This window comes from Rutidosis leptorrhynchoides, chromosome 2 (genome assembly GCF_046630445.1).
Source record: "Rutidosis leptorrhynchoides isolate AG116_Rl617_1_P2 chromosome 2, CSIRO_AGI_Rlap_v1, whole genome shotgun sequence".
NCBI lineage: Eukaryota > Viridiplantae > Streptophyta > Magnoliopsida > Asterales > Asteraceae > Rutidosis > Rutidosis leptorrhynchoides.
In genome coordinates, this window is record NC_092334.1 from 702,202,380 (window position 1) to 702,229,367 (window position 26,988).

Consider the following 26,988-nt stretch of genomic DNA (forward strand, 5'->3'; position numbering starts at 1 on the left):
TTTAAATCTTCTATTAGATTTAATGTTCAAGATTTATGAATCCAAAAAATTATTACATAATTTTGCTTTTGCTTTAATAAGTAGAGAGAAGAGAAGAGAAGAGAAGAGATTTGATTATATTTGAAAATTATATATTTGGTAAGCATAAAAAAGGGAGGATACAGAATATTGACTTTTACGAAAAAAATTGTACTGGTAGCATTTTCCTAAAAACAAATCAATCAATCCCAAATACATCTCCCCAATACTATAAATTCAAGGCAAAAATTCAGTCTCCAACGATATTTAGCAATTAAGATATGGCAAAGGAAGAAGTTTTCATTGGATCAATTGATCAAGGAACAACAAGCACAAGATTCATCAAGAGGAGTTCACTCAGTCTTGCCCACAAGCAGGGTAACTAAAACAGCAAGTTTAATAAAATTGATTATTTAGACTACCATTTTACCTAATAAATGAATCTTTACAATGAAAAAATCTCACATTTTTCATGTTGTTTGTTATAATTCTTTAAATATAAACCCGCGCCAGTTCCTCTATAAGAACTTTCTCCCCCTGATGATCAAAAGCCAAATCAGCCAATTTGCTAAGCGCATCCGCTTTCTTATTTTGCCCCCGCATTACGTGGGAGATTTGAAAAGCTTCAAACTGATCAGCGAGGTTATGAACAAGCGATAAATATTGCTGCATGGCAATGTCATGCGCTTCAAAGTCCCCGCTGACTTGACTACATACCAGCTTTGAATCCACATAAGCGTGCAGAATTTTAACATTCAATTTATGCGCAATGCGCATACCTGCTAACAGAGCCTCATATTCTGCTTTGTTGTTCGTAACAGCAAAATTAAACCGCAGCGCATATGTATGCTCTTCACCATCTGGGCCAGTTAAAATTACGCCTGCACCCGCGCCAGCTGCACTGCAGGCACCATCGGTCTATAATTCCCATGGTGACAAAGATGACACAGGCGCGTCCTGATGCGCTGCCGATGCTTCAACATCCGCAGGTAACTCCGCTAGGTAATCCGCTAGTATTTGACCCTTAACCGCGCTGCGCGAAGAAAAATTTATTTCATGTTCTCCTAACTCAACTACCCATTTAGCCATTCGGCCAGAAATCTCAGGCTTGTATAACACCTGAAAGAAAAATGATTGTGTTAGTCAATGCGGTAACCCCGGACATTGCCGCAAATTAGGCATGTACCAACCTGTTTGATCGGTTGATCAGTTAGAACCACAATTGGATGTGCTTGAAAGTATCGGCGCAATCGCCGCGCTGTGTGGACTAGCGCATATACTAGCTTTTCTATTGGTGAATAGTTTACTTCACTTGATGTCAGCGTCTTGCTTACGAAGTAGACCGGCATTTGCGTCTGAGAAAACCACAGCGTTATATTTCTGCGAAATAAATAATGCATGTAAATAAGTGGATTACCTTTCCACGATCTGCGATAAGAACCGAACTGATAGCCTCTTTCGATGCCGCAAGGTACAGCGTAAGCGTTTCTCCTGATACTGGCGCGGTGAGTGTTGGTAATTCAGCGAGCACCTTCTTCATCTCCTGAAAGGCTGATTCTGCTTCCTGAGTTCACACAAAGTCTTTCTTTTTTAAACAATTCTTCAAAGTATTGAAGAATGGCAATTGTCTCTCTGCGGCCTTCGACAAAAACCGCGTGATCGCCGCAAGCTTCCCGATTAGACTCTGCACGTCTTTCTTTGTCTTCGGAGATGGCAAACTATCAATGGCTTCAATCTTTTTGGGATTTGCCTTGATTCCCCGCGCTGTCACCACATGACCTAGAAACTTGCCTTCCTCTTCCCCAAAACTACATTTGAGCGGGTTAAGCTTCATGTTTATCCTGCGTAGAGACGCAAACGTTTCTAGAACGTCTGCGAGCATTTCTTCTTCAGTGTTGCTCTTAATTACCAAATCGTCAACGTACGCTTCAAGATTCCTACCAATTTGGTGTTTGAACGCCGCATCAATTACGCGCTGATATGTTGCGCCTGTGTTTTTTAATCCGAAAGGCATCTTCGTATAGCAATAAATACCCTGTGGCGTATGAAAAGCAGTTTTGTCCTCATCTTCCGCAGCCATTAAGATTTGGTGTTAACCCTTGTATGCGTCCAGAAAACATTTGTACCGGAAACCTGACAATGATTCCACTTTCCAGTCTATCTCCGGGAGAGGATAGTTGTCCTTAGGACAGGCTTTATTAATGTCTTTAAAATCAACGCACATCCGCCAATTACCGTCAGCCTTCTTGACTAACACAGGATTAGCAACCCATGTCTGATAGCGTACTTCCCGCAGAATGTTTGCTTTGACAAGGTTATCTACTTCTGCGCACAACCAATCACTACGTTCAAGAGCCATATGCCGCTTTTTTGTCTAACGGGCGTGAGTGATGGATTAACATTCAATTTATGTTCCGCAATATCTCACGGAACCCCAGTCATGTCTGATTCACACCACGCGAAAACTTCTGCGTTAGCGGATAACATTCCATGCAATTTGGCCTTTGTTTCTGCTGACAAGCCTGCGCCGATTTTAATTCGCTTATCCGGATGTAAGCGGTTTGCTATGACCGTACTGCTTGCGAGTTGTTCTCCCATGCTGGGAATGTTTACAGGCACAACTGAACCACACAACTCGGTTGTTTGATGTGACGCAATTGTGGCAACCCCTCCCTTCGTAGGAAACTTTATCAAACCATGCACCACCGGCGGTATAATGTTAAAACGTCGTATGAAATTTCTCCCAAGCAGCGCGTTGTACCGCGAAGTTGAACGAACCACGTAAAAGTCAACTAACTCGTGTCTAACCAATTGTGGATTCTTGTCATCCGCAAGTTCTATTATTAGCTCTATCCGGCCTAGCGGCCATGAGCTTTCTCCGGAGAACCCAGATAACGTAATATCAGACTGGCGTAGCTGCGTTTTAACTTCTGCAGGGAGGAAACGATAGCAATGCTCGTACATAATGTCAACGCCACTCCCGGTGTCAACATGCATGCGTTTAATTTGTACTCCGCAAGTAGGGATGCGACACTTGATGATAATGGGCTCGTTAACCGTGTCGATTGACATTACAGGAGGAAACGTGATTGGGAGAAGTTCCCAGTCGTGGTGATCACTGTACTTTCTCCGCTGGCTAACTTTCTCTGCGCCAACCATATTGATGGTTAAATCGGCGTTTTTTGTTTTATCAACTTTTTGCCATGCGAAAGTTTTAGCCTTTTAACCTTCCTCCGCAGTTTTTCCCTTATCCTTCTTAGGCGGTTTCAGGTGATCCAACTTGCCTGCGCGCAGTGCTTCAAGCACTCGCTCCATCAAGTTTTTACACCGATTAGTGTCATGACCGTAATCGTCATGGAATTCACAATACTTTGTTTTATCCCGCTTACCAAATTCTGTAAGCGGAGTTGGAACCGCAAAGGTCGCGCACACTGGTTCGGTTGCCAAAATTTCCTTTGGTGTTTTAGACAAACTTTTCAGCAGTGCATATTTTTGATTATTGATGCCGCGCTGGTTACTGTTTCGATAATTGCCACTTGATTTCCCTTTATCATTTCTGATAGGACCACCGCTAGGATACCTTCCGCGAGAGTTGTTACCACGATTTTGATCGCGCGAACGATCATCATTGTCTTTCCTCTCGTTGCGTGAGCTAGCTGTTGGAATATCATTATCTTCGCCACTCCGCATATAGTCATGGCATTCATTAAGCGCTTCAGCATAAGTTGTTGGGACTGTATGGCGCAGACGCCTTACCAGTGTTGGATGACGTTCTGAGTTTATACCATGTATGAGTCCGGAAATCTGTTGCTCTGGCTTAAGATCTGGTATGCGCAGACACTCATTAGTATATCTTGTGAGAAATTCACCTAAAGATTCCTTGGACTTCTGCACAATATCATGACATTCGATATGAGTGCGTTTGTGTGGCCTCTGATTCTGATATTGCAGCAAGAACTTCGTCCGCAAGTCCATGAACCCGGATATGCTACCTGATGGGAGCTTATTAAACCATTCACGAGCAATGCCCTGCAGCGTCATGGGAAATATCTGACATGCGACCGGATCCACCCAGCCTTGGGTGCGCATTGCGCCCTCAAAACGCTGCAGGAAGTCATCCGGATCAGTCAAACCATTATAAGTACCCAGTGTATGGGGTATCTTTGGCGCTGATGGAAACGGATATGCAGTTATATGCGGAGGAAACTTATCAAAAGTAGTTGGCAGCTCAAAAGGTGGTTTAACAGGGTCACCTTTGAGCCCTGCGAAGAAACGCCTCATAATATCCTGAACAAAATCAGGTTGTGAAAATAGGTGGACCATGTCAGGAGGTGCCACCTGCATAAATTGGCTTGCGAGATTCGCCTGCCCCTGAATATTTTGCCAAGGCTGCCCTGGCGTCTGCGGATACAACCAAGGCTGATGCGTTGGAAAAGAAGGCAGGCTTGCCGGCGCAGAGTATACGGGCAGCTGAAAAGGTGCCGAAACCTGTGGCGCAGATGCCTGCGAGACCTGAGAATATGCCGCTATAAGCCCAACCGTATGCGCAGTGCTTTGATGTTCTGCGGTTATCGGCGTCCAATGAGAATTGGCATCCGGAATGACACCGAACCCCCAACTATTAAGTAATGCATGCGCATCCGCAGGAGTCAAAAACTGCGAAATTGGACGCGGTGGTTGCCAAGGTTGCAACGGTGTAAACGATGAATTCTGCTGAACACTCTGCATCTGCAGAGGGATTGAAACCGTGGTACTATAAATAGGTACCTGGCCGCAGCATACCACGTGCGGGCCTACTGTTTCTTCGCTAGTGTCTACCAAGATGACCCTTGGATCCACCGCGGAAAAATCCAACCGCGTGGTGGTGGCTGGCGAGTTTGCCCTTGGCGGTGTAATCCCATCTGGATATATCGGCTTATACCTCTGAAAAGGCTCGCCGGATACAGGCGGAGGATATGGCGCGTATCCCGCCCCCGTAGCCATAGCTTGCGTATGCTGATTACCTGACGGCGTGTTTTGATTATCTGTTTGAGTACGTTCCGATGATTCCCCGGAAGTCATGATACTGTTAAAGAAAAAATTCAAAAAATTTTGTGAATAATAAGCCTCATAATTCAAAACTTTACAAGAAAAAACAAATAAACATGTCTTGAATTAGTTCGGCTCTCAATGAAAGCACCACTTGATCATGCATATTTTAACCACAGGGTTTAATATGCCTGCTCAATACGTTAGAAGGGTGGGGTTTAAGGATCTTAGAACAAGGCTCTCCGGTCCGGCTACCGTGAATAACCCTGGCCGACATGATGATGTCGGCGGGGTGGCCAAGTGATTAAGTCCACCTTTAATGACGATCGTCGATTAGAAGGCCCCAAATAAGGTCGTAGGTGCTAGTTAATCAAGAAACTAACCTGTTAACCTTTAGAGGATGCTAGATGATGTTGTTACGTAAGGTGTATACTAGGAGACGACTACGTAACGTGATGATGCTTAGAATGATAGTTAGGGTTTATATATATAGGCAAACCCTAATTCTAGAATCATCCGAGGTAATGGCAATCATTTCCATAACAAACTCCCCCGAATCACGGATGTAATTATGGAAAAGATATTTACTTGATAGCCAAGTAATCGCTGTACCGGGAACAAAGGCATTAGATACGAATCCGCATACCGCATAACGCGCATAAGCACACGCATACGCACACTAGTGAGTGCCCGCATACATATGGGGTGCGCATGCGGGTTGCGGTATCATTATCTTATATTTTTCAATAACTGTTCATAAAGATTTAAATCCATGAAATATTTATTTTCATCTTTTTCATTTTTGTTGAGGTAATTTCTCTTACGAATCATTCAAATGAAAAAAATATATGATCTTTTTTAAAGTTTGTGGGAGTAATTCTTTAAAAAGATTCAAACCCATGAAAAAAATCTAATTTTTTTCATCTTTGTTGTGGAGATCACAAATGGGTTGAGCATGATCCTATGGAAATTCTTGAAAGTGTGAAGATGTGCATATCAAAGGCTACTGATAAAGCCATTGCTGATGGGTATAATTAATGTTGATATAATGGTCTTAAAGCTATTGGGATTACTAATCAGAGAGAAACTATTGTTGTTTGGAGCAAGTCTACTGGGGTTGCTCTTTGTAATGCCATTGTTTGAATGGATATTAGAACCAGTTCAATTTGCAGGTAAATTAAAATTAATTCTCATATAATTTTTTTTCAAATCATGGTTTTTGATTCATACCCACTTTGTTTCTATTGAAAAAGTTGTAACCATTTTTTCTGTTAATTAACTGATTGTTTTCTTTATGATTTAAAATTTGAATTGATCTCCTCTTGTGTAGGATTTAAGGGTGGCAAAATGGGTTGTTGTAGATCATAATAAAAAAGATTATTTAAGATCACTTTGTTTTTTTTTTTTTTTTTTTTTTTTTTTGTTATAAACTGCCAAATGAGTGTTCAAATGATTATATTCTTGTTGCCAACTGGATCTTGATCTGAATCACTCTTCTATTATGTTATGATTGTGATGATCACCCTTTTTCTAGAAAATAGGATGGCAAAATGGGTTGGTCGGGTCACTTTAATAAAAGGGTTAAGTCATTTTCATAATGGGTGTAACCATCTGCACAAACAGGAATATGATTGCAGAAACTATATCTTTTAAAATATTAATGTAATTAAAAATAATTTTAGTAGGGTGTAACCATATCAATTTGGTTTAGGTAAATGAGTGAATATTGTTTCTTATGCTTTCATCCCACGTATATTTATTAGTGTATCATTAAATTTCCCTTATTTTGCAGGATGCTAGAAAAAGAATCATCAGGTGGAATAACCCATTTTTTGCAATCATGTGGCTTACCTATCAACGCGTATTTTAGTGCACTCAAGCAGTTATGGCTACTAGAATACATTGAACCTGTGAAAGAAGCTGTTAATAAAGTCAGATGCCCTTTTTGGAGCCAAGATTCATGGTTCATATGGTACTTAACAGGAGGTGATAATGACGGTTTACATGTCACTGATGTCTCAAAAGCATTAGGAACCATGCTTATGATTTATGAACTTAAAAACACTTAATTGGGATGAATCGAAGTTGGAAACATTAAAGATTCAAAAAACATTCTACCAAAAATTGTAAGTAATGCTGAAGTTATTGGGAATGTAGCAAAAGATTGGGTGATTCCTGATGTCCCTATTTCGGGATGTTTAGGTGATCAACGTACATGCAGCTATGTTGGGTCAATCTTGTAAAAAAGGCTAGGCGAAAAGCACTTACAGAACAGGTGCTTTTATACTTCTTAATACCGGTGAGGATGTGATCGAGTCAGAGCACGGTTTGTTGACCGCTTTATCTTTTAAGCTTGAAAGAGATGGACCTACAAATTATGCTCTCTGAGGGTCGATTGCAATTGTTGGTGCAGCGGTTCAATGGCTAAGGGATAGTTTAGGGATTATTAAATCAGCTAGTGAAATTGAAGAGTTGGCTTCAAAGGTCGACGTACTCAAGTGGTGGTGTGTACTTTGTACCAGCTTTTAATGAATTGTTTGCACCTTGGTGGCGTGATGAGGCTCGTGGGATGTTAGTTAGGATTACTCGGCTTACAAATAAGTCTCATATTGCTCGGGCCGTGCTTGAAAGTATGTGTTTTCATGTGAAAGACGAATTTGACTCGATGCATAAAGATGCCGGTGAGAAAGGGGAAAGCAAAAATGAAAAGGGATAGTTCTTGCTTAGAGTAGATGGTGGGGCCACTGTTAATAACTCGCTCATGAAGTTCAGGTATGTGTTGGGTACCTGGTGAAATGGGTTTGGGTCAAAAAAGTGTTTTTTCTTTGTCTACGCTATACCTGGAAAAACGGGTCGGTTTGGATAACGGGTCAAATTGGTTTTATAAGAAACTTTCTGCTCAATCTGTCTTTGTTTATGTTACATATGTCTTTCTATGTCTTATAGTGTTGTTTTTTATTTTATTATTTCAATAAAATGATTATGTTTCTAATTATTCAGATTGAACAGGTAAAGCTCATTTGCCAATCGCCGATTCTTTGACTTTATTACCAAATTTATATGTATGTATATGTATTTTATGTGTTCGTATTTTAACCAATCCTCATAAATCACCTTTCCTTAACTCCAATTGATTACAGGTTAGTTTTTGTTCCTTCCTTGAATATAATTGACAGAGAGGAAATAAAGAAAATGTAGTAATTGTGTACATGAAAAAATTCGCAATCTTATTCCACTATTACAAACACAAACAGATACACACATAACATGTATCAAAACCTCCGCTTACGGAAACAATCAGAAAGGAAGTAATAACAAATATACATACATTTTTCAACTAAAACAACCACCTCCTACGCCAATTAGGATTTACATAAAGAATCCCAAAAAATCCTATCAAGAAAACAAACCATGTGGAGACCAAACTTGCACTAAAGAATATCATATCCACATCATACCATTTTTCGGCATTTTCTTCCGTTACCATCATTAATGTCGAATTTGTTTTTTCAGGTGCACAACTCTTCGCTAATGGTGGTCCACACAGAAAGGGATTGCCCTTGTAGCTATCAGCAGTAAACGTTGAGAACTGGTTCACTTGCGGGAGGCTACCAGACAGATTGTTGTTAGCAACAATGAAAGTGGGGAGATAATTCAACCGAGTCAGTTCCGATGGAACTTTACCACTCAAATGGTTTGATGAAATATCCAAGCTCTCTATATTTGCTAGATTTGAAAACGAATGTGGTATGGGTCCCGTGAGTTGATTATGAGACAAGTTAACCGCATGAACGTCGACCAACATCCCAAGTTCTTCTGGGATTTCACCGGTTAGATTGTTGCAAGATAAATCCAACCCTGACATGTAATCAAGGATTCCAGCTTTGTAGGTATCAGGCCTGCTTTTTGTAAGGAACTGAACGTCGTCTTGTCTTTCATAGAGTTCATTCTGTCCATGTATCTTGGTGTACCTCACTAGAACACTTTTGTATTGATACAATGTGTGCATTTGCATCACTTCAGTTAAAGAATTTAAAAAGGAAAGTTGGCCACTTTGAGTGATATTTTGTAAGCAATTAGGTATTGAACCAGAAAGGAAGTTTCGTGATAGATCTAACAGCCTCAAATAACTTAACTGGCACAATTGCTTAGGAATAGAACCAGAGAAGTTATTATTTCTCAAAAGGAGGATTCTTAAACTTGAGATTTCACCTAAGAATTTTGGAATGTGACTTGATAGTTTGTTATTGCTCATATCCAAAGTCAAAAGATTTGTGAGATTACGAAAGGATTCGGGTATTGATCCAGTGAAGCTGTTTGAATCCAAATGAAGATGCTGCATATAATTACTATACATACCTAACCAGGATGGAATGGACCCTGAGAAATTATTTTGTGAAATATCAAGAAACAAGAATGAAGACGTCCCACATGGGAATTGACCTTCGAACATGTTGTCTCGTATCACGAGTGTATCTAAGGGTGTGTTGTTGGTTAACCATCCTGGAATCACACCTGAAAATAGGTTGCCACTAATATCCAACATTCTTAAAGAAACACCTTCAGTAGTACTGATCTCTTTTGTGAGCACCCCTGTAAACCGATTATTGTCCAACAACAGAAAACTTAGCCGACTCGCATTGAATTTTCTTGAAAGTACTTCACCGTGCAAACTGTTATTAGATAGTTGTAAAACGAACAACTTTTGACAGTTAGAAAGCAATCCCTCCGGCACTTCTCCTGATAAATTATTGTTAGATAAATCCAACGTTTGTATACTACTCAAATCACCCATTGACCAAGGGAGAGGGCCGTTCAAACAATTTCGAGACAAGTTCAAGTCCTCTATACACGGAAAAATATTTCCTAAATCATGAGGTATAGTACCTGTTATTTGATTACCTGACATATCCAACCACCATGTATTAGCGTTTCTATACAACGGCATACGAATGGGACCAGAAACAAAGTTGTTCCTTAAACTAACAACTTCCATCTTTGCATTGGTATTAATCAACCAATTTGGAAATTGCATCTCCAGTGAATTTTGAGACAGGTCTAGTACTTGTAACGTACGCTGATGAAGTAGAAAACTGGGAAGAACCCTTCCTTTAAGCCTGTTTACATTGCAATTAGATAGCACAAGAATCTTCAACTGAAACATCGGAACCCATCCTATAGGCTCCTCGGTTTCAACCTCAAAGTTTTCGTTGTCACTTATGAATTCGACCACCTCTAGCTTTGTATGATTGGAGAAAGAGCTAAAATCAACATACTCAAGAGATATAAGATTAGAAAACAATGAAGGCGGAAGTGTTCCAGTGAATTGGTTTGAAGAAATATCAGAGAGTTTAAGAGATGTTAGACTGCTCAAACACTCAGAAATGTTTCCACCAAAGTTGTTTTGACTAAGATCCAACTCTCGAAGATTCTTCAACCGGCAGAAACCTGCGGTCAAATGAAAAACAAAATAACAGTCATCCTTTCCTTTAAGCCACATTACATGAACTTTCAACTATGTAAAATCAGAATTAAAGCAGTAAGCAATCCCAGACTTAGTCATGCATACATGCTTGAGATAACTTACCATCATCTGGTAATGAGCCGTTGAGCTCATTTCTAGCAAACGAGACAACTTCAAGCAAAAATAATATACTTATTGCAGATGGGATGCTCCTACTTAAATGATTTCCACTCATATCTAAGACCTTCAGATGGCGAAAAGATGCCAAAGCTAGATTAATTACAAAAGCAGATTAAATATGTGTTAGTAATCAAGACACAAAGAGATTTCTTAATATGGTAAGTACTTGATCATATTGAGTTGGATAAAATTTGTAGACAAATGAAGATGAAGAAGAAGATGTTATTACTTTACCTTCCATAGGTAATGTTCCATTGATATTATTATCTTTAAAAAGAAAGATTTCCAAATCAGGCGGTAGAAATACTTCTGAATTGGATGAGGAAATTACTAGTAAAAAAAGTTCCTCTAATATTACAAGTAATTCTAAAAAGGTATTAGAGTACACAAACAATTCAATGGCTAAAAGTACGAACCTTGAGCAAAAAACAATCCTCCTATATTACAATGCTCTAAAGACAAAAATCTTAAGGATGGAAAAGCAACCATTGCCCGTATGACATCAACTTTACTGAAGTTGTTCGAATTGAGATTCAAGCGCACCAGGGGGCTCATGGTGCCTAAAACATATCTCAGACAAAATAAGAAGAATACACAACACATTTGCCGAAAGGATGTATTCCATAAAACTTAATTCTTGAAAATTGAAAAAGTAATATAACGTTATCTATATAGGTTATGCATTGGATCTTACTCATAACATTATTATGAGATGTTAGTATCAAATTTATATAATAGCTATATATATAGATAAGAATTACAAAAAACTGTTAAAATGAGTACATTTCTGAGACATTTGGTGTATTTAATAGTCTAACCATTATATGCGAGTGAGTCTAGGCCACAGTTGCTTAAATCGAGTTCCTCTAAGTGAGTGAAACGAGATAATTCTGCAGAAAAGTTAAAGAAATAATTAGAGAAGGCAAATTTGTTATGGCAGTTAAGATGAAACTTAGACGTTTACCACATGCCTTGCATCGTAAAAGAAGTTCCCGGTGAATCAGAACCACTAAGATCAAGAATCTTGAGAGATGGGAGGGAACTTAGGCACGATATGACGCTCCTGTTGAAACTGTTTCGTCCAAAAGATAGACTCTCTAACCTTTTTAATCTTGAAAAATTCTTGCAACCTGTAATGATAGTATAATATTCATGAATGAATCCTGAGAGTAAACTTATAGGTCTGTAGTTATAAAATCGAACAAGTGTAATTAAGTTGGTCGATGTATTTCAACAATTTAATCTTTTCAACTACCCACAGATAATAAAGCAGAATCACTAAGATCGAGAATCTTGAGAGATGGGAGGGAACTTAGGCACGATATGACGCTCCGGGTGACACGGTTACTTCCAAGGGATATGCTCTCTAATCTTTTCAATCTTGATAAATACTTACAACCTGTAGTATAATATTAATGAATCTTCAGAGGTACTAACAGGTCTGTAGTGATAGAATTGAACAAGTGTAATTAAGATGCTTGATTTCATTTAACAATTTTATCTTGTGAACTATCCGGCCACAAATAATTGTGGCTAAATAAACTAATTTAAATCGTCATTTACCTTGAATACTTTTAATCCCATTAATATAAGTTAAATCCTACGTCTCCAGGTTAGTCAAATGGGCTAAATCTGTAATAGAACGTTCATTTATTTAGTAAATCAAACTATAAGATTCGACCATTATCATAGAAAGAGAATACCTGCGAATGATTTTGTATATTGATTATGCATAGAAGCGCAGAGTAAGTGAAAAACAAAAAGCAAAATACTAAAAGCAATATATAGGATGATGTACCTTTAGCCAGAAATGATTAAGAAATAGGATTGAAACGAAGATTTAGGACTTGGAGGGATGGAAGAGCTTTTAAAGATGTTATAAGGGTTTCATTGAAAAAATTATACCCAAGATTTAAAACTTTCAACTTCTTCAACATCAATCTCTCTTCAAAACCTACAATCATGCATCCAAAATTCGAAATTCTCAATGCTAACTTACATATATGATGAATGCAACTACAATGCAATATTGTGTTTTGATTTATGAAAGAAGAAATTAGTACTTTCTAAAATCATTAAATACTTTTCTTTGTCAGATTTAAAATTGAAATTTTATGCTATTACATGCAAGGAAATCTATTTTCGTGGTCCTTGGGGAGTTAGGAGTATCTGCTTGTTACACATGGAAAAAGTATTCATTTAGTGGATCTCCATGCATGTTGAATAACACGTAATAAAATGGGTATTGTTTATTTATTAAAAATGAGAATTAATTACCTTGCATTTGAAAGGTACCATAGTATTTATTGTAGGTGAGATTCAATACCTCCAAATTTTCCAAAGCTGCAAACTCTATAATGTGTAAAAGGCCGGGCATAAGCCTCTTGATAAGATATATGCATGTTTAAATGCCATACAAAAATTTTCAGGACGGAAAAACTTACCATGAGCAGGAAAGTTTCCCTCCAATTCATTGTGACCAAGATCAAGAATTTTGAGTGAAGTAAGCGCACCCAAAGAAGGAAATATCCCATTTGTAATAGAATTACTACTGAGGTCCAATATCTCTAAGTTCTTCAAATTCGACAACTTTGCTAGTCCTGCAACAAAAAGTTACATCCGTGTTTAAAAAAAAAAAAATTGACCTTCTAAATATGTTTTTTAACAATAGAAAGTCGAATGGCTTGTGATTAGCATATATATCTGATTCAGGATCGGGTCAATATGTGAGAGCAATTGGGTTGCTGGATTATTAGGCTGGATACATGAATCATAATCGTGGGTTGTACATGGAAATTTTGTAGGCAACAAGGCATGCCCAACTGGAATTGGATAAGGATGAAATCTTAAAAAATGTTTATCTTATTTTAATTATTCCGTAATTCATTTATAAAATAGACCTCTAGTTTTCCTGTATGTTTAGGTTTTTGATACTCCATTATTACTCCATAAAAGAGTACACAAGGCCGTAGCCGTTGGTTCCAACGCAAGTTTGTTTTAACTTGCATCTTTTTGTCTTGTTTCTTATTTAGCCACGATCCATATACTCCTCCCAATATTTTGCAAGCCTATTATTTTGTTCTTCAAGCCCACCATTATGATTCATGTATCCAGCCCAATAATCAAGCAACCCAATTGTTCCCACATATTGACCCGATCCTGCATCAATATCTTTAGATGGTCAAACAATTGGTCGATCAACATATAGGCACACTTGGATCAGAATTAATTTCAACACTTGTAGTTTACATAAATATGAAGCGATTAATTTACTTATACTAGACATAAGGCACCAGTTTTTGGCTAATGATCACACAAGCAAACATCCCCCATGGCCATCGACCGAAAACCACAAACTCTAAAGCAAAATAAGGTTTTAGGGTATCGACACACACATCTTTTGTATGTTATTCTTATATCGGTTCGCACGTCAGTTGTAAATATTTATGAAGTTAAACGCATTCAAATGGATTAGCAACTAGCGGTTATTCAAATGGTGACTAGTACCGGTATGAACTGTTCATGCCAAACAAGAAAAGAAAGACTGTTCATGCCAAGTACATTGAGGCTAGTAACATCAATCACTTTATTCTTGTAAATCGTTTTTAAAAAAAAAAAAACAAACAAAAAAAAAAAAAAAAACAAATAGTAAATCAGACAATGATGTACAAGATACCTGTGCTGACAATTCCATTGTCCAGACAATCTGATGACAAATTGAGACTTCTCAGCTCTTTGAAATGAAGAAAAAGAGACATGTTTAATTGCCAAGTCCTGTCGTAGTCTTCATATACTATTCCCCTGATGTTTCGAAATAACAAGCTTATTACATGACCAGTAGTTTTGTTGCACTCGACCCTCTCCCAATCGCAACACTCGCCGTCATCATCAACCCATGTTGGAACAAGTGGGTCCGCATCAGAAACATATGAATCGACAAGGGATGCTTTAATTTGCAGCAGTGCCTTTCTCTCCTCTTCTATACAACTACCTTGTATAAATCCAAACATTTGAATATGAATCATCATCATAATCAACAACAACAACCAGTTAAACCACGATTTGTGGGCGATTAGGGCGGGAATTGCAATTACGCCATTTCTAGGGGGTTTTTTTTTTTTTCGTGCTTTTCGATCGCAATTTCTTCACAATTCCTCCTTGATAATCAATTTAATCATCTGTAAGTGCAATGAATTCCTAGCTTAGGTGGTTTATCGGAGTAATATCATGCAGCAGTCACGCAAATCATCGAGAAGACCTATCAAAATCCCTAACAAGTTTGATAATTCAGTTCATGATTTAGCGAAGAAAAATGTAACTCCAGTGCAATCAACCACTAGTAATAGAAAGATAGGCTCAGTGGATAAAGAAGATTGTGGAATTGGGGGAAAATCTCAAGGTGCAGTAAGTTGCCCTAATTTTACATGTGAAGATGACGTAGTTGAGGTAACTGCAACAGAGGAAAGCAATAATTCAGCTGAAAACACCAATGTAACTCACCTGTTAATGAAGTACATAATACTGTTGATAATAAAGGCAATGAAACAGCACCTGTGAAATTGTCATATGCTAGAGCTGTGAATAGTGGTAAAAATAGCATTGACAGGAATTTGTGTTTCATCCCTCCTGCTACTGACAAGGATGGGAATGAATTTGTTATCTTTGAAGAGGAATTTGTACAGGAAAGCAGTAAAAAATGGGAACACACAGCTAGTGGTTACTTTGTAGGCTACAACATGCCTTACAATGTTATGAATTATAATTTGAGAAGGATGTGGCATAAGTTTGGTATAAAGGACATTATCATGGATGGGAAGAACATTTGTTACTTCAAATTTAACAATGAAGATGGAATGAATCAAGTAATTGAGGCTAGTCCTTGGATGGTGAATGGTAAACCTTTGTTGGTTCAGAAATGGAATCCAGAGGATAGTGTGGAGAAGATTGATCCAGTTAAGATTCCTGTTTGGGTGAAACTTACTAATGTTCCTCTGGAGGCCTGGAACTCAAAAGGAATTAGCACTTTGGCCAGTAGGCTGGGTAAACCATTGGTAATGGATAGTGTGACTGCTTCTATGTGTCACAGAGGAACAGGAAGGGCTGGGTTTGCTAGGATCATGGTTGAGATAGAAGCTAGCAAGGGATATGCAGACTGTATTGATATCCAGTACCAAGATAAAGATAAAAATGTGAAGGGTACAAAGAAGGTACAGGTTGAATACAGTTGGAAACCAAGTCTGTGCAGCCATTGTTTAGTATTTGGGCATGACCACCGAGGGTGTACTAAAAGACCAAGAACTGTTGATGAAGTAAAGAATAAAGAAGATGTATTCAAAGTGGATAATGATGGATTTAAGGAAGTGAGAAATAGGAAAAAAGGATATCATAATAAAAAGGAAAGAGAACAGGCACAGAGTATGAATGGAAAAGGTATTAATGTTGAGGTAGCTAAAAAAGCTGAGGTACCTAAAAGTCCTGGTGGGCAGTGGAAACTTAATGATAATGAGAATGTTGCATTCAAGCAAAGTGTTAATAAGTATGCAGTGTTAGAAGAGGATGCTGACTATGATGAAATTGAAGATCCTTTAGTGGATAATCGACTGATTGTAGATAGATATATATCTACAAAGCAAAATCCAACTAAAGAAGTGATGAGTAAATGGACATATGACATGATTGTTTACTTTAATTTGGAATGGGAAGCTTTACTAAGGAAGAAGAAACAAATTCAGGAGGTTGAAGACATCTGTGATGAGATGAATAACAAAGATTCTGTATTGGCTAATGAGCTGAATGGGTTAGATGCTGAACTACTGGCATGAGTCAGTGGTTTTTTTTTTTTTTTTTTTTTTTTTTTTTGAATGTCTAAAATGTTAATGATGAAAGAAATGAAGATTGCATCATGGAATATCCGTGGTATGACATATAGTGATAAACAGAATGAAGTTAAGAAGTTCACAAAAGATGAAAAATTGTGTTTTTGTGCAGTTCTTGAGACTCATTTGAAACAGAAGAATATTGATGGAGCTTGTAGCAATGTGTTTGATAAGTGGAAATGGCATTCTAATATCAGATATAGTGCTAACAGTTGTAGAATTGTGGTGGGTTGGGATGAGAATGTAGTGAGAGTTATGGTGATTAGTACTACTAGGCAGTCCATGTTATGTTTGGTAGAAGCTGTTGGTATGCACACGAAGATATATTGTAGTGTAGTGTATGCAAGTAATAATATTAAAGAAAGACAAAAGTTATGGAAGGAGTTAAGTGTGCATAAAGTGATTGCCAAAGATTGTCCATGGGTGATTATGGGTGACTTTAATGTTACAAGAAAGATAGATGAACACTCTGCTGGTGGTTCTTGTTTAACTGATGAAATGAAGGAATTTGTTGATTGTATTAATGAGATTGAGGTGGATGATATTGGAAGCACTGGTTTTAATTTCACATGGACAAAATCCTTAAGAATCCAATGTGTGGTGTTCTGAAGAAGCTTGATAGAATTATGGTCAATGATGATATGCTAAATAAATTCCCACAAGCACATGGTATCTTTCTCCCATACTTAATCTCAGATCATAGTCCAGCAATTTTTGTTATCCCTAATGGTGTGCAGCAGAAACCAAAAGCTTTCAGATTTATGAATCACATTGCCAATAAAGATGAGTTTATTCCTCTTGTTATGCAAAGCTGGAACAGACAAATTCAGGGTCACACCATGTATAGTGTTGTCCAAAAAATGAAAGATCTGAAAAAAAAGCTCAAAAATCTGAATTGGAGTTATGGTAATGTATTTGATAAAGTATGTGAAGCTAAAAATAAGTTGAAAGAGGTTCAAGGGAAGATTGATAAGGACCCTCATAACATCCAATTGAGGAAAGAGGCCACTGAATTTTCAAAGCAATATGAAGAGGCTAAGAATGATGAATTTGTATTGCTTAAGCAAAAAGCAAAGATTAAGTGGCTTTTAGAAGGGGACAAGAATACAAAATATTTCCATGGTATTCTAAAGAGTAGAAAGCAAAAGGCCAGGGTGGATAGTATTTGCAATGAGCAAGGTATAAGATTTTATGGAGATCAAGTGGCAAAGCAATTCCTTGAGCATTTTAAAAAAATTTTGGGAGCTGGTGATTTTGCAAAGCCCCTAGCAGAAGTTGAGTTGCAGTTCCCTAATAAATTGAATGAAGATGAAGCTCTTAGTATGATTACTGATATTAAAGATGAAGAAATTCAAAGTGCTATGTTTGATATTGATGGAAACAAGGCCTCTGGACCTGATGGGTACACTTCTACATTCTTTAAAAAGTCTTGGAATATTATTGGAAGTGAGGTTTGCACTGCAGTTCGTGAATTTTTCAACTCTGGGAAGTTATTGGGTGAAGTTAATGCAACTTTAATAGCTTTAATCCCCAAGGTAGATACTCCTAATAAAGTATCTGACTTCAGACCTATTGCATGTTGCAATGTGCTTTACAAATGCATAAGTAAAGTGATAGTCAATAGGTTGAAAGGAAGTCTTGACAAGTTGGTTAATTGCAATCAGAGTGCGTTCATACCTGGAAGGTCAATTCATGATAACATTTTGGTAACTCAAGAGCTATTGAAGGGATATAATAGAAGAAATTGTGCTAGGAGATGTGCACTGAAGATTGATCTTCAAAAAGCATATGATACAGATAACTGGAAGTGGAAGCTGTTTTGCTTCAATTTGGTTTTCATAGAAAGATGGTGCAGTGGATTATGACTTGTGTCACTACAACAAAGTTCTCTGTTTGTATTAATGGTGAGATTCTGGGGTATTTCAATGGTGGGAGAGGGCTCAGACAAGGAGACCCTATGTCTACATACTTATTTACTTTAGTAATGGAGGTGTTTACCCTTTTGATGCATCAGAAAATAAGAGAAAGTAGTGAATTCAAGTATCATTTTGGATGTAAGCAAATGAAGTTATCTCACTTATGCTTTGCTGATGATCTATTGGTGTTGTGTCATGGGGATTGTAGATCTATTGAGGTGGTCAAAAGTGCATTGAATGAATTCAGTCAAATCTCAGGGGTGCACCCTAACATGAGTAAAAGTACCATATTTTTTGGGAGTGTACCTATGGGAATTCAGCAGAGTATTCTTCAACATTTGCCATTTGCAGTTGGTAAATTACCAATGAAATATCTTGGGGTTCCATTATTGGCTAAAAGACTAGGTGTTTGCTAAGTGTTTGGTGGATAAGGTTAAAATTAGAATCAATAGCTGGAGGAATAAGTGTCTATCTTATGCTGGGAGACTACAACTTATAGCATCTGTTCTGAGGTCAATGCAAGTTTATTGGGCTTCGGTATATAAGATTCCAATGTCAACCATTAAGGAAATTGATAAAGCTCTTAAAGGTTTTTTATGGAATAAGGGAGATAGCTGTAGAGGAAAAGCTAAGGTGTCATGGAAAATTATTTGCACTCCTAAGAGTCAAGGTGGATTGGGGCTGAAGCCATTGAGAGAGTGGAATGATACTCTGCTTATTAAGCAGCTTTGGAAGATCATTGTCAAAAAAGACTCTTTATGGTTTGATTGGGTCAACTTGGTAAAATTAAAGGGCAGGAGCATTTGGGAAATTAACATTGAACAAAATGATAGTTGGGGTTGGAAAACTTTGCTTGACTTGAGGGACAAAATTAAAACTCATATTCATTATAAAGTTGGTAATGGGAAGAGTATTTCAGCATGGTTTGACAATTGGAGTGGTGTAGGTCCTATTGCAAACTTTGTTTCTAGAAGAGAAAGATATGAGGAAAGGTTCAATGATGACATGACTCTTGACATGTTAATTGATGATAACAAGTGGAAATGGCCTGCTGAGTGGGATAGTAGATACCAGCATATGCAGAGTTTACAGGTTCCTGTGTTAGTTGACAAAAAAGATGAGTTTTTATGGTTAACTAATGAAGGGAAAGTGGTGCTTTATTCAACTGGCCAAGTGTGGAATGACTTGAGAATTGATGAGCCTATTGTTCCATGGCATTATGTAGTTTGGTTCCCTCAAGCCAACCCTAAACATGCATTTATTATGTGGCTAGCTGTCCATAATAGACTTCCTACTCAAGACAGGTTACAGCAGTGGGTTCCAAATCAGGTGTACAAGTGTGCTTTGTGCAATACTTGTATTGATTATGTTAAGCATATAGCATTCCAGTGTGACTATGCAGTAAAGGTGTGGAAGCAATTGAAGACTATGTTGCAATTCAAAGGAATGCCTGATATATTTCATGAGATAGTTGAAAGACTTGCTCAGTATCCATCTTCAAAGCAGATTTGGAATGTGGTTAATAGGTTGATGGTTGCAGCTGCTGTTTATTATCTTTGGCAGGAGAGGAATAGAAGATTATTTCAAAAGCATAGTAGAAGTGATGCTGAATTGAGTAAAGAAATCATGGTTTATATGAGGTCTAAAATGTTGACTTTAAAAGTCAACAATACAAAACCTGTTTGTGAACTGGCCAGTATGTGGAATATGGAATGGAGAGATCATTATCTGCATCAGAAATAATCATGCTGTTGAGGCCTGGTGGTGTAGCTGCTTGATGTTTGTTTTTGAATTTTGGTGATTGTTTTAAATGTAGTCAGTGTTTGTTTTGTACTCCGTATTTGTTTGTTGGTATGGAGTTAGTGGTATGCCCTGCTCCTTTTGTATGTTTCATTTGGTGAGTTAATAAAAAATTTATCTTTTTTGCCACAAAAAAAAAAAAAAAAAAAGTAACACCAATCCATTTTAGTAGATAAAGTAAGTGAAGAATAATAATCGGTCACAAATGATGCTTAGATTTTTCCTGTTTCTTTACAATAATGAATGCAAGCATATATGAATAATAATTTGTGCTTGAATATTACTTGGAATTTGAATAGATATAAATGTAGCACGGATATGATATAAGTCATCAAGTCAATGAAGTCAACTTGAGAAGTTTCCAGCCAAAGACATCAACCAGTACTTGAAGCATCATCCATCATCTAGACATTCAATATTTACACTACTACCTCAAAATTTATGGGGTATTACTTGTTAGCCCCCTATACAACTAGCCTATTGAAATATTCAGCCGTCGAGCAAAGTTGAAAAGTCAAACGTGTGTAGTACAACTGCTACACAAGTATCGTACAAAATGGGATAAAATTGGAATTTAAGCAATAACAGGGGCTATATCTGGTAAATCCCCCCTACCTCATTATTTTTTTTTTTCATTTTAATTTTTATTATAATAAAAATAAAAAAATAAAGATATATCCTCTTTGTTTAGAAACGCATAAATGGCCCCTTGGGTTGTTGTCCCTCCCGAATGCAGTCCCCAAGGTTTTACTATAGATAATAAATCATTTATTTAATTTATATATGTATATGTATATGTATATGTATATGTATATGTATATGTATATGTATGTATTTTTCCTCTCATGAATATATGATCGATAAATAAATTACACATTTGAGAATTATAAATCATTATGTATCATTTATTGATGCGATTGAAGTGTTCCTGTATGAAAGTTTTAGCATGTATAATGGTGCTGTTTTAAAGATAACCAACTCCTATTTAAAACGAAAAAAGATTGTAAATTTTACTCAAATAGATCAATTTTACTAATAGAGGTTTTCTAAATAAATAATCACCTAGTAATGCTATAATTAGAGTTTATCAATATGCTAGAAGCATCACACCTTCAAAGTTTACATGTTGCATGTTACTTAGTAAACGTAAAATTATATATTTGAGAATGTAGTTAAATCAAGATAAAGTGATTATTACCTTATATATAAGAATTAATGTTGTAAAACTTGGCCAACTCCATCAAGTTTTTGGGTAGTTCCGGGTTTAGATCACCAACCGAGATCTCGATGCCCTAGTTGATCAATTATCGGTCAACGACCGAGTTACTCGGACAACAGATGAGTTTCTCGGTCAACTCGGGGAGTTTTCTGTCAACTCGGCCAACTCGGGAGTTCTTGGTCCACTCCGCCAGCCCGACAACTCAGCAACTCTGTCAAAAACTCAGCAACTCGGTCAACAACTCAGCTAATTGATAAAAGTCTATTAGAATTTATATTAGAACATATATATTTATATTGAAAAATTACTCCATCCGTCTCAAATTTATGGTCCATTATTTCATTTTGGAATGTTTTAAATTAATTTTTCACTTTTATAAATGATAAAGAATAATGTGATAAATCTCTTTTTGCGGTCCTGCGTTATTTATGTAAGATAAAAAACGTAGGTAAAAAGTAATCAGTAAGACAGAAAAGTTAACAAAAAAGTATATGTTACAGTTACTTTTTACAAAATTGTGTGTTTTTTTTTTATCTAGGACAATAGAATTAGAATGGAGGGAGTAAAGAGTTAACGTAAGTCAACATCTAAATTCTCCCCGATTTGTCGAGAACTTCCTAAAAATTCTGAGTTCTGTTCAAGTTTTGAGTTCCTCAACCTTAACAAAAATACTTCGACCATGACTTACAACAAACGTCCAATTATAGAAGTCATCAAGTCAATGAAGTCAACTTGAGTGAATGCCAGCCAAAGGAAACCTTGATTTATCAACAAACTTCCAAATATCAATATCTTACCGCTTAAATTAAATTCCAGGCATGATTTAAAACTCATGAAAATTTGATTCTACCATTTTCATGGCGTCTACTTATTTTTATTTTATTATTTTTTATTTTTTTAAAAAAACTTTTTCCTACTTAAAGGCCGGAGGTCCTCTCGGAAGCAATCTCTTTATCCGTCGAATAGAGAGAGAGATGATTTTCTCTACTGTTAAGAGTGTTTTTCACTCTGGGTGGAGAAATGACTTGTCTTTATTCTCGGATAGGGGAAGGGTTGTCTACATCTCACATCCCCATACACCACTTATGTGGTATTGAATTTTGTTGTTGTTATTGTTGTTGTTGTTGTTCCAAATATCAATATCTGTTTTTCATCCTTACGAGAGGTGATCCTCACACACTATTTTTTATTCATTTCCACTATTTTATGCAACTTGACTAATTTGCCCTTGTCCTAGTTTAACATCAGACTCTGAACTCTTCTCTCATCCGTATACATAGCTGACGAAACAATACGAATAACGCCAATTAATCTTTATCCATATAACCATATACAGGATAATATGTAAGATCTTAAATATAAAAAAGGTTCATGCATACCTTAATGCATATTTAACAGAAATATAATATATCTAGCCACGTAAACAATTGATGAAGAAAAAAAAAAAAGTCAGTCACGGACCTCTTAGGTTTTTTCAGAAAGAACCGTAGAATCGAATAGATACATATTATAGATGGATTCATAATTTCAACAGCAAGACCAACAACACTCATCGACAACCAAAATCATTGGACCTCTCTGTTTCATTCGCTGCTACCGACTCTCTCTGAAGAATTCTCACACCTTACACACTCTTCACTCCCGTTGTTTTCATCTTACAAAGATTGCCAAAAGTTCATACAAAATTAATACTGAAATTCTTGAAAATCATGAACAAAAAATTGTAGGATGGCCCTGTAAAGTGTTAATGAGTAAAGTTCATCAATTCTTCAATCGCTTTATCCTTTAGATACAACTTAGAGTTCTCTATCGATTTTAATAAAAATAAATATAGATTATAGCTTATAGGATGTATATGTATTATAAAGCAGAACAATAGTAGATTAAAAAAAGATATAATGGAAGAATAATAATAGAATAATAGATAACAGATTATCAGTAGATAGAAACAGAGGTTACAGAATGGAGTGTCGATGCAGATGTGAAGATAAGGGATTTAGGGTTAAACTAGTAGAGGAATGATCGCGCGTTGACGCGAGTCCCAACTATCTCTTTTAGTATATACGAAACGTTGTTGGTGAAAGTTAGGTGAAAATTGTAGAGAAAAAGAAGGGTAAAAATAGCAAATTAAGAAGGAAGCGTAACGTTTTTGTGAGGGGTAAAATGTAAAAAAAAAAAAATTATAGCTTAGTAGTAAACCTTGTGCGTACAACTCTTTCTGAACAACGTACAAGTCCATGAAACTTAGGAAGGGGTAGTAGTGAACCTTGTGCGTACAACTGTTTCTGCACATCGTACAAGTCCATGAAGCTTAGGAGGGGGTATTATTCATCAATAGTACCCCATGTCTTTTAGTTCTGAACAACGTACAAGTCCATGAAACTTAGGAAGGGGTAGTAGCGAACCTTGTGCGTACAACTGTTTCTGCACATCGTACAAGTCCATGAAGCTTAGGATGGGGTACTATTCATCAATAGTACCTCGACTATGTCTTTTAGTGTATATATATATATATATATATATATATATATATATATATATATATATATATATATATATATAATATAATGTTTGAAATTAAATCAGGGGCAAATTAGTCACTTCGTATAAAATGATGTGTATGGATCAATATTTCATGTGTGAGGATCACCTCCCTTTCCCTATATTTTTATGCAACTACAAGTAGTATTGTTTCATACAAATACAACATATAGATTAGATTGAAATCGTCACCAAATGTGATATGGGTTTTGTTATTAACTAGTGAAATGACCTGTGGAAATACGCGTTTGTTTAAACGAAACAGTTTAATGATATGTTTTACGTATTAAGTGAAAGTAAATGTTAAAGTCATTTAGTTTATTGGCTCGTGGAACAACGAATTACGACTAAGAAACTTGTCGTTGATTTTACAAACATAAAGTTCGCTAAAAGTTGAGTATTTATATTTATATGTTTAATAATGATAATAATAATTAATAATAATAAATGCCTTTAAATTTTTTTAGAAAAATAAAATTACAATTTATGAGAGATTAATATTTCCTTTTGACAAAATTGCTCATTTCGTCTCTGTGTTTTCTATTTTTTGTCCGTTTCATCCCTGTATTTTATTTTTTTCATTTTTCATCCTTAAAAGCATTTTACAGTTTCAATTTCATCCCTCACCATAACGAATGTTAACTAAGTCCGTTAAAACTATTCACGAGGACTATTCACGTAATCTTTAAACTAATTAAACTACAAAAATCATAATTATTAATAAACACCACGTAATCCTATGCACTGCGAGGATTACTCATCATTCCAAGCAAAATTGGGGCCCACAACGCGAGCGCACGGTCAGAATCTAAGTCACCGGTGTGATGGTGATGATTGTGGTTGTGATTATCAGTCCTGATACTGTCCATTTCCTCCACAAAACTGCCGTTACCTAACGAACATTTGATGGTTGTTTCGGATTCGGTGATGGTTTCAACTGCCCTTGAGCAATCATGACATCAGTATCTTGTTGACTCTCTTCCATCTAAATTTATAAATTTTAATTTTATTATACTCCATATATTTATAATCTCATAACAATTCAATACAATCTGTTATGAATATATCTAAACAAAACCCTATTGATTATTGCCATCATAAACTACAAAATCAAACAAAGTGTTCAACTTTGTGTTCAAAAAACCTGGTTGATCATACAGAGTGCGACAATGAAAATGAAAAGAAAAAAACAAAAATATACTGTATTATTTTTATGCACACAAATTGAATTAAACATTATGCATTTGTGGAATCTTAGATACCCCTAATAAAAAAATCGAACTTTTGGTCAAATTAAGTTCTCTTCATCTCACGGAACACGAAAATCAATTTTTTGGGTCAAAGACGATGAATCTGAAAGCTTAAGCTTGGACTGATCGAAATTCAAAGCCTTTATCAGTACTTTTAATTTCAAATTCTTACAAAAAAGTGTTTAAAGAAACTGAACCACAAAAGTACTTACACAGAAAAGAAACAAGAAATCACATGAATCAGAAAAACAAACCTGGAATCTTCGCAAGAACCAAACCTGGCAATTGAACTCTTTACATGGACATTTGAAGTTATACATGATAATTGCCGTATATAACACATAAAATAATTAATCTTTGAGATCTTTAGGAACTTAATGTTAAATACTATATATAGTTCCCTAAGATATGTTTATGCTGGTGTTTATTAATAATTATGATTTTTGTAGTTTAATTAGTTAAAGATTAGGTAGATAGTCCCTGTGAATAGTTTTAACGGACTCAGTTAATATTCGTTAGGGTGAGGGATGAAATTGGGACTTTAAAATGTTTTTAAGGATGAAAAATGCAGAAAATAAAATATAAGGATGAAACGGGCAAAAAGTGGAAAACACAAGGACAAAATGGACAATTATGTCTTTCCTTTTATAAAAGATTTTGTATTATTTTTTAAATTAAATTAATATATAATTATGAAATCATCATTATGAAAATTAAACTTAATGATGACATTAACATTTTAGAGGTTTAATAGAATATATAGATATAGATATGACTAACTTGATATTATACCGCTTAACAATGTGTTTTGAATATAAATAGAAAATGTTGTTTAAACTGGCTTTTATTTACATCCATTCAAAATATAACTACAGTCTATTCTTGAACATCTTAGTTCCAGTGTAAACTGAATTCTAATAGTATTACACGTAAAAAAGTACTGTTACATACGGGAAATATATACGGACATCTGACCTGATACAAGATTGGTGTTCGACTTTTGTTGGCAACTAACAACAATCTTTCGATCTTCAGAGTTGTCCTTGTTGTCCTCATCGTCACTCAAATGTGTTCACCGGTGCCATTTAGATGATAACGAGACCGTAAGTGTAATTCTTTATGGAAAATATGAATTAGTAAATAATAAATATTAGTGTTTACCCTAAATTATATACGATTACCTCTATTTCGCTGACATGATCATATGATGTATCCGAAGATAGGCACCTAGTTCTGAGTAGTAATAGAGATCCACTTTTAATATGTAATCAAAGTATATCATCAGCCTATTAAAGAAACTGATCATGTGAAAGGACCCGTTCATATACATTATAAACGATTCACAATAGTTGATTACATCGCGAGGTATTTGACCTCTATATGATACGTTTTACAAACATTGCATTCGTTTTTAAAAGACAAACTTTCTTTACATAAAAAATTGACGGCATGCATACCATTTCATATTACATCCAACTATAATTGACTTAATATTAATCTTGATGAACTCAACGACTCGAATGCAACGTCTTTCAAAGTATGTCTTGAATGACTCCAAGTAATATCCTTAAAATGAGCTAATGCACAGCGGAAGATTTCTTTAATACCTGAGAATAAACATGCTTTAAAGTGTCAACCAAAAGGTTGGTGAGTTCATTAGTTTATCATAATCCATCATTTCCGTAATAGTAATAGA

The 26,988-nt window shown here is 36.2% G+C and overlaps 1 protein-coding gene and 2 pseudogenes across 1 annotated transcript; 2 read left to right on the plus strand and 1 right to left on the minus strand.

Moving 5' to 3' along the window:
- The first annotated feature begins 299 nt into the window (after positions 1 to 299).
- LOC139890426 (glycerol kinase-like) lies at positions 300 to 8,244 on the plus strand (annotated as a pseudogene).
- A 40-nt stretch (positions 8,245 to 8,284) lies between these two features.
- Positions 8,285 to 14,868, minus strand: LOC139890427 (cuscuta receptor 1-like; annotated as a pseudogene).
- A 1,692-nt stretch (positions 14,869 to 16,560) lies between these two features.
- Positions 16,561 to 17,175, plus strand: LOC139890428 (uncharacterized). The gene has a single exon (XM_071873308.1). The coding sequence runs from the start codon at positions 16,561 to 16,563 to the stop codon at positions 17,173 to 17,175; it is 615 nt and encodes a 204-aa protein (XP_071729409.1).
- Positions 17,176 to 26,988: the final 9,813 nt, after the last annotated feature.

Excerpts from the sequence above, each read along its gene's own strand:
- LOC139890428 (XM_071873308.1), top strand. The coding sequence starts at position 16,561 with ATGTTAATGATGAAAGAAATGAAGATTGCATCATGGAATATCCGTGGT.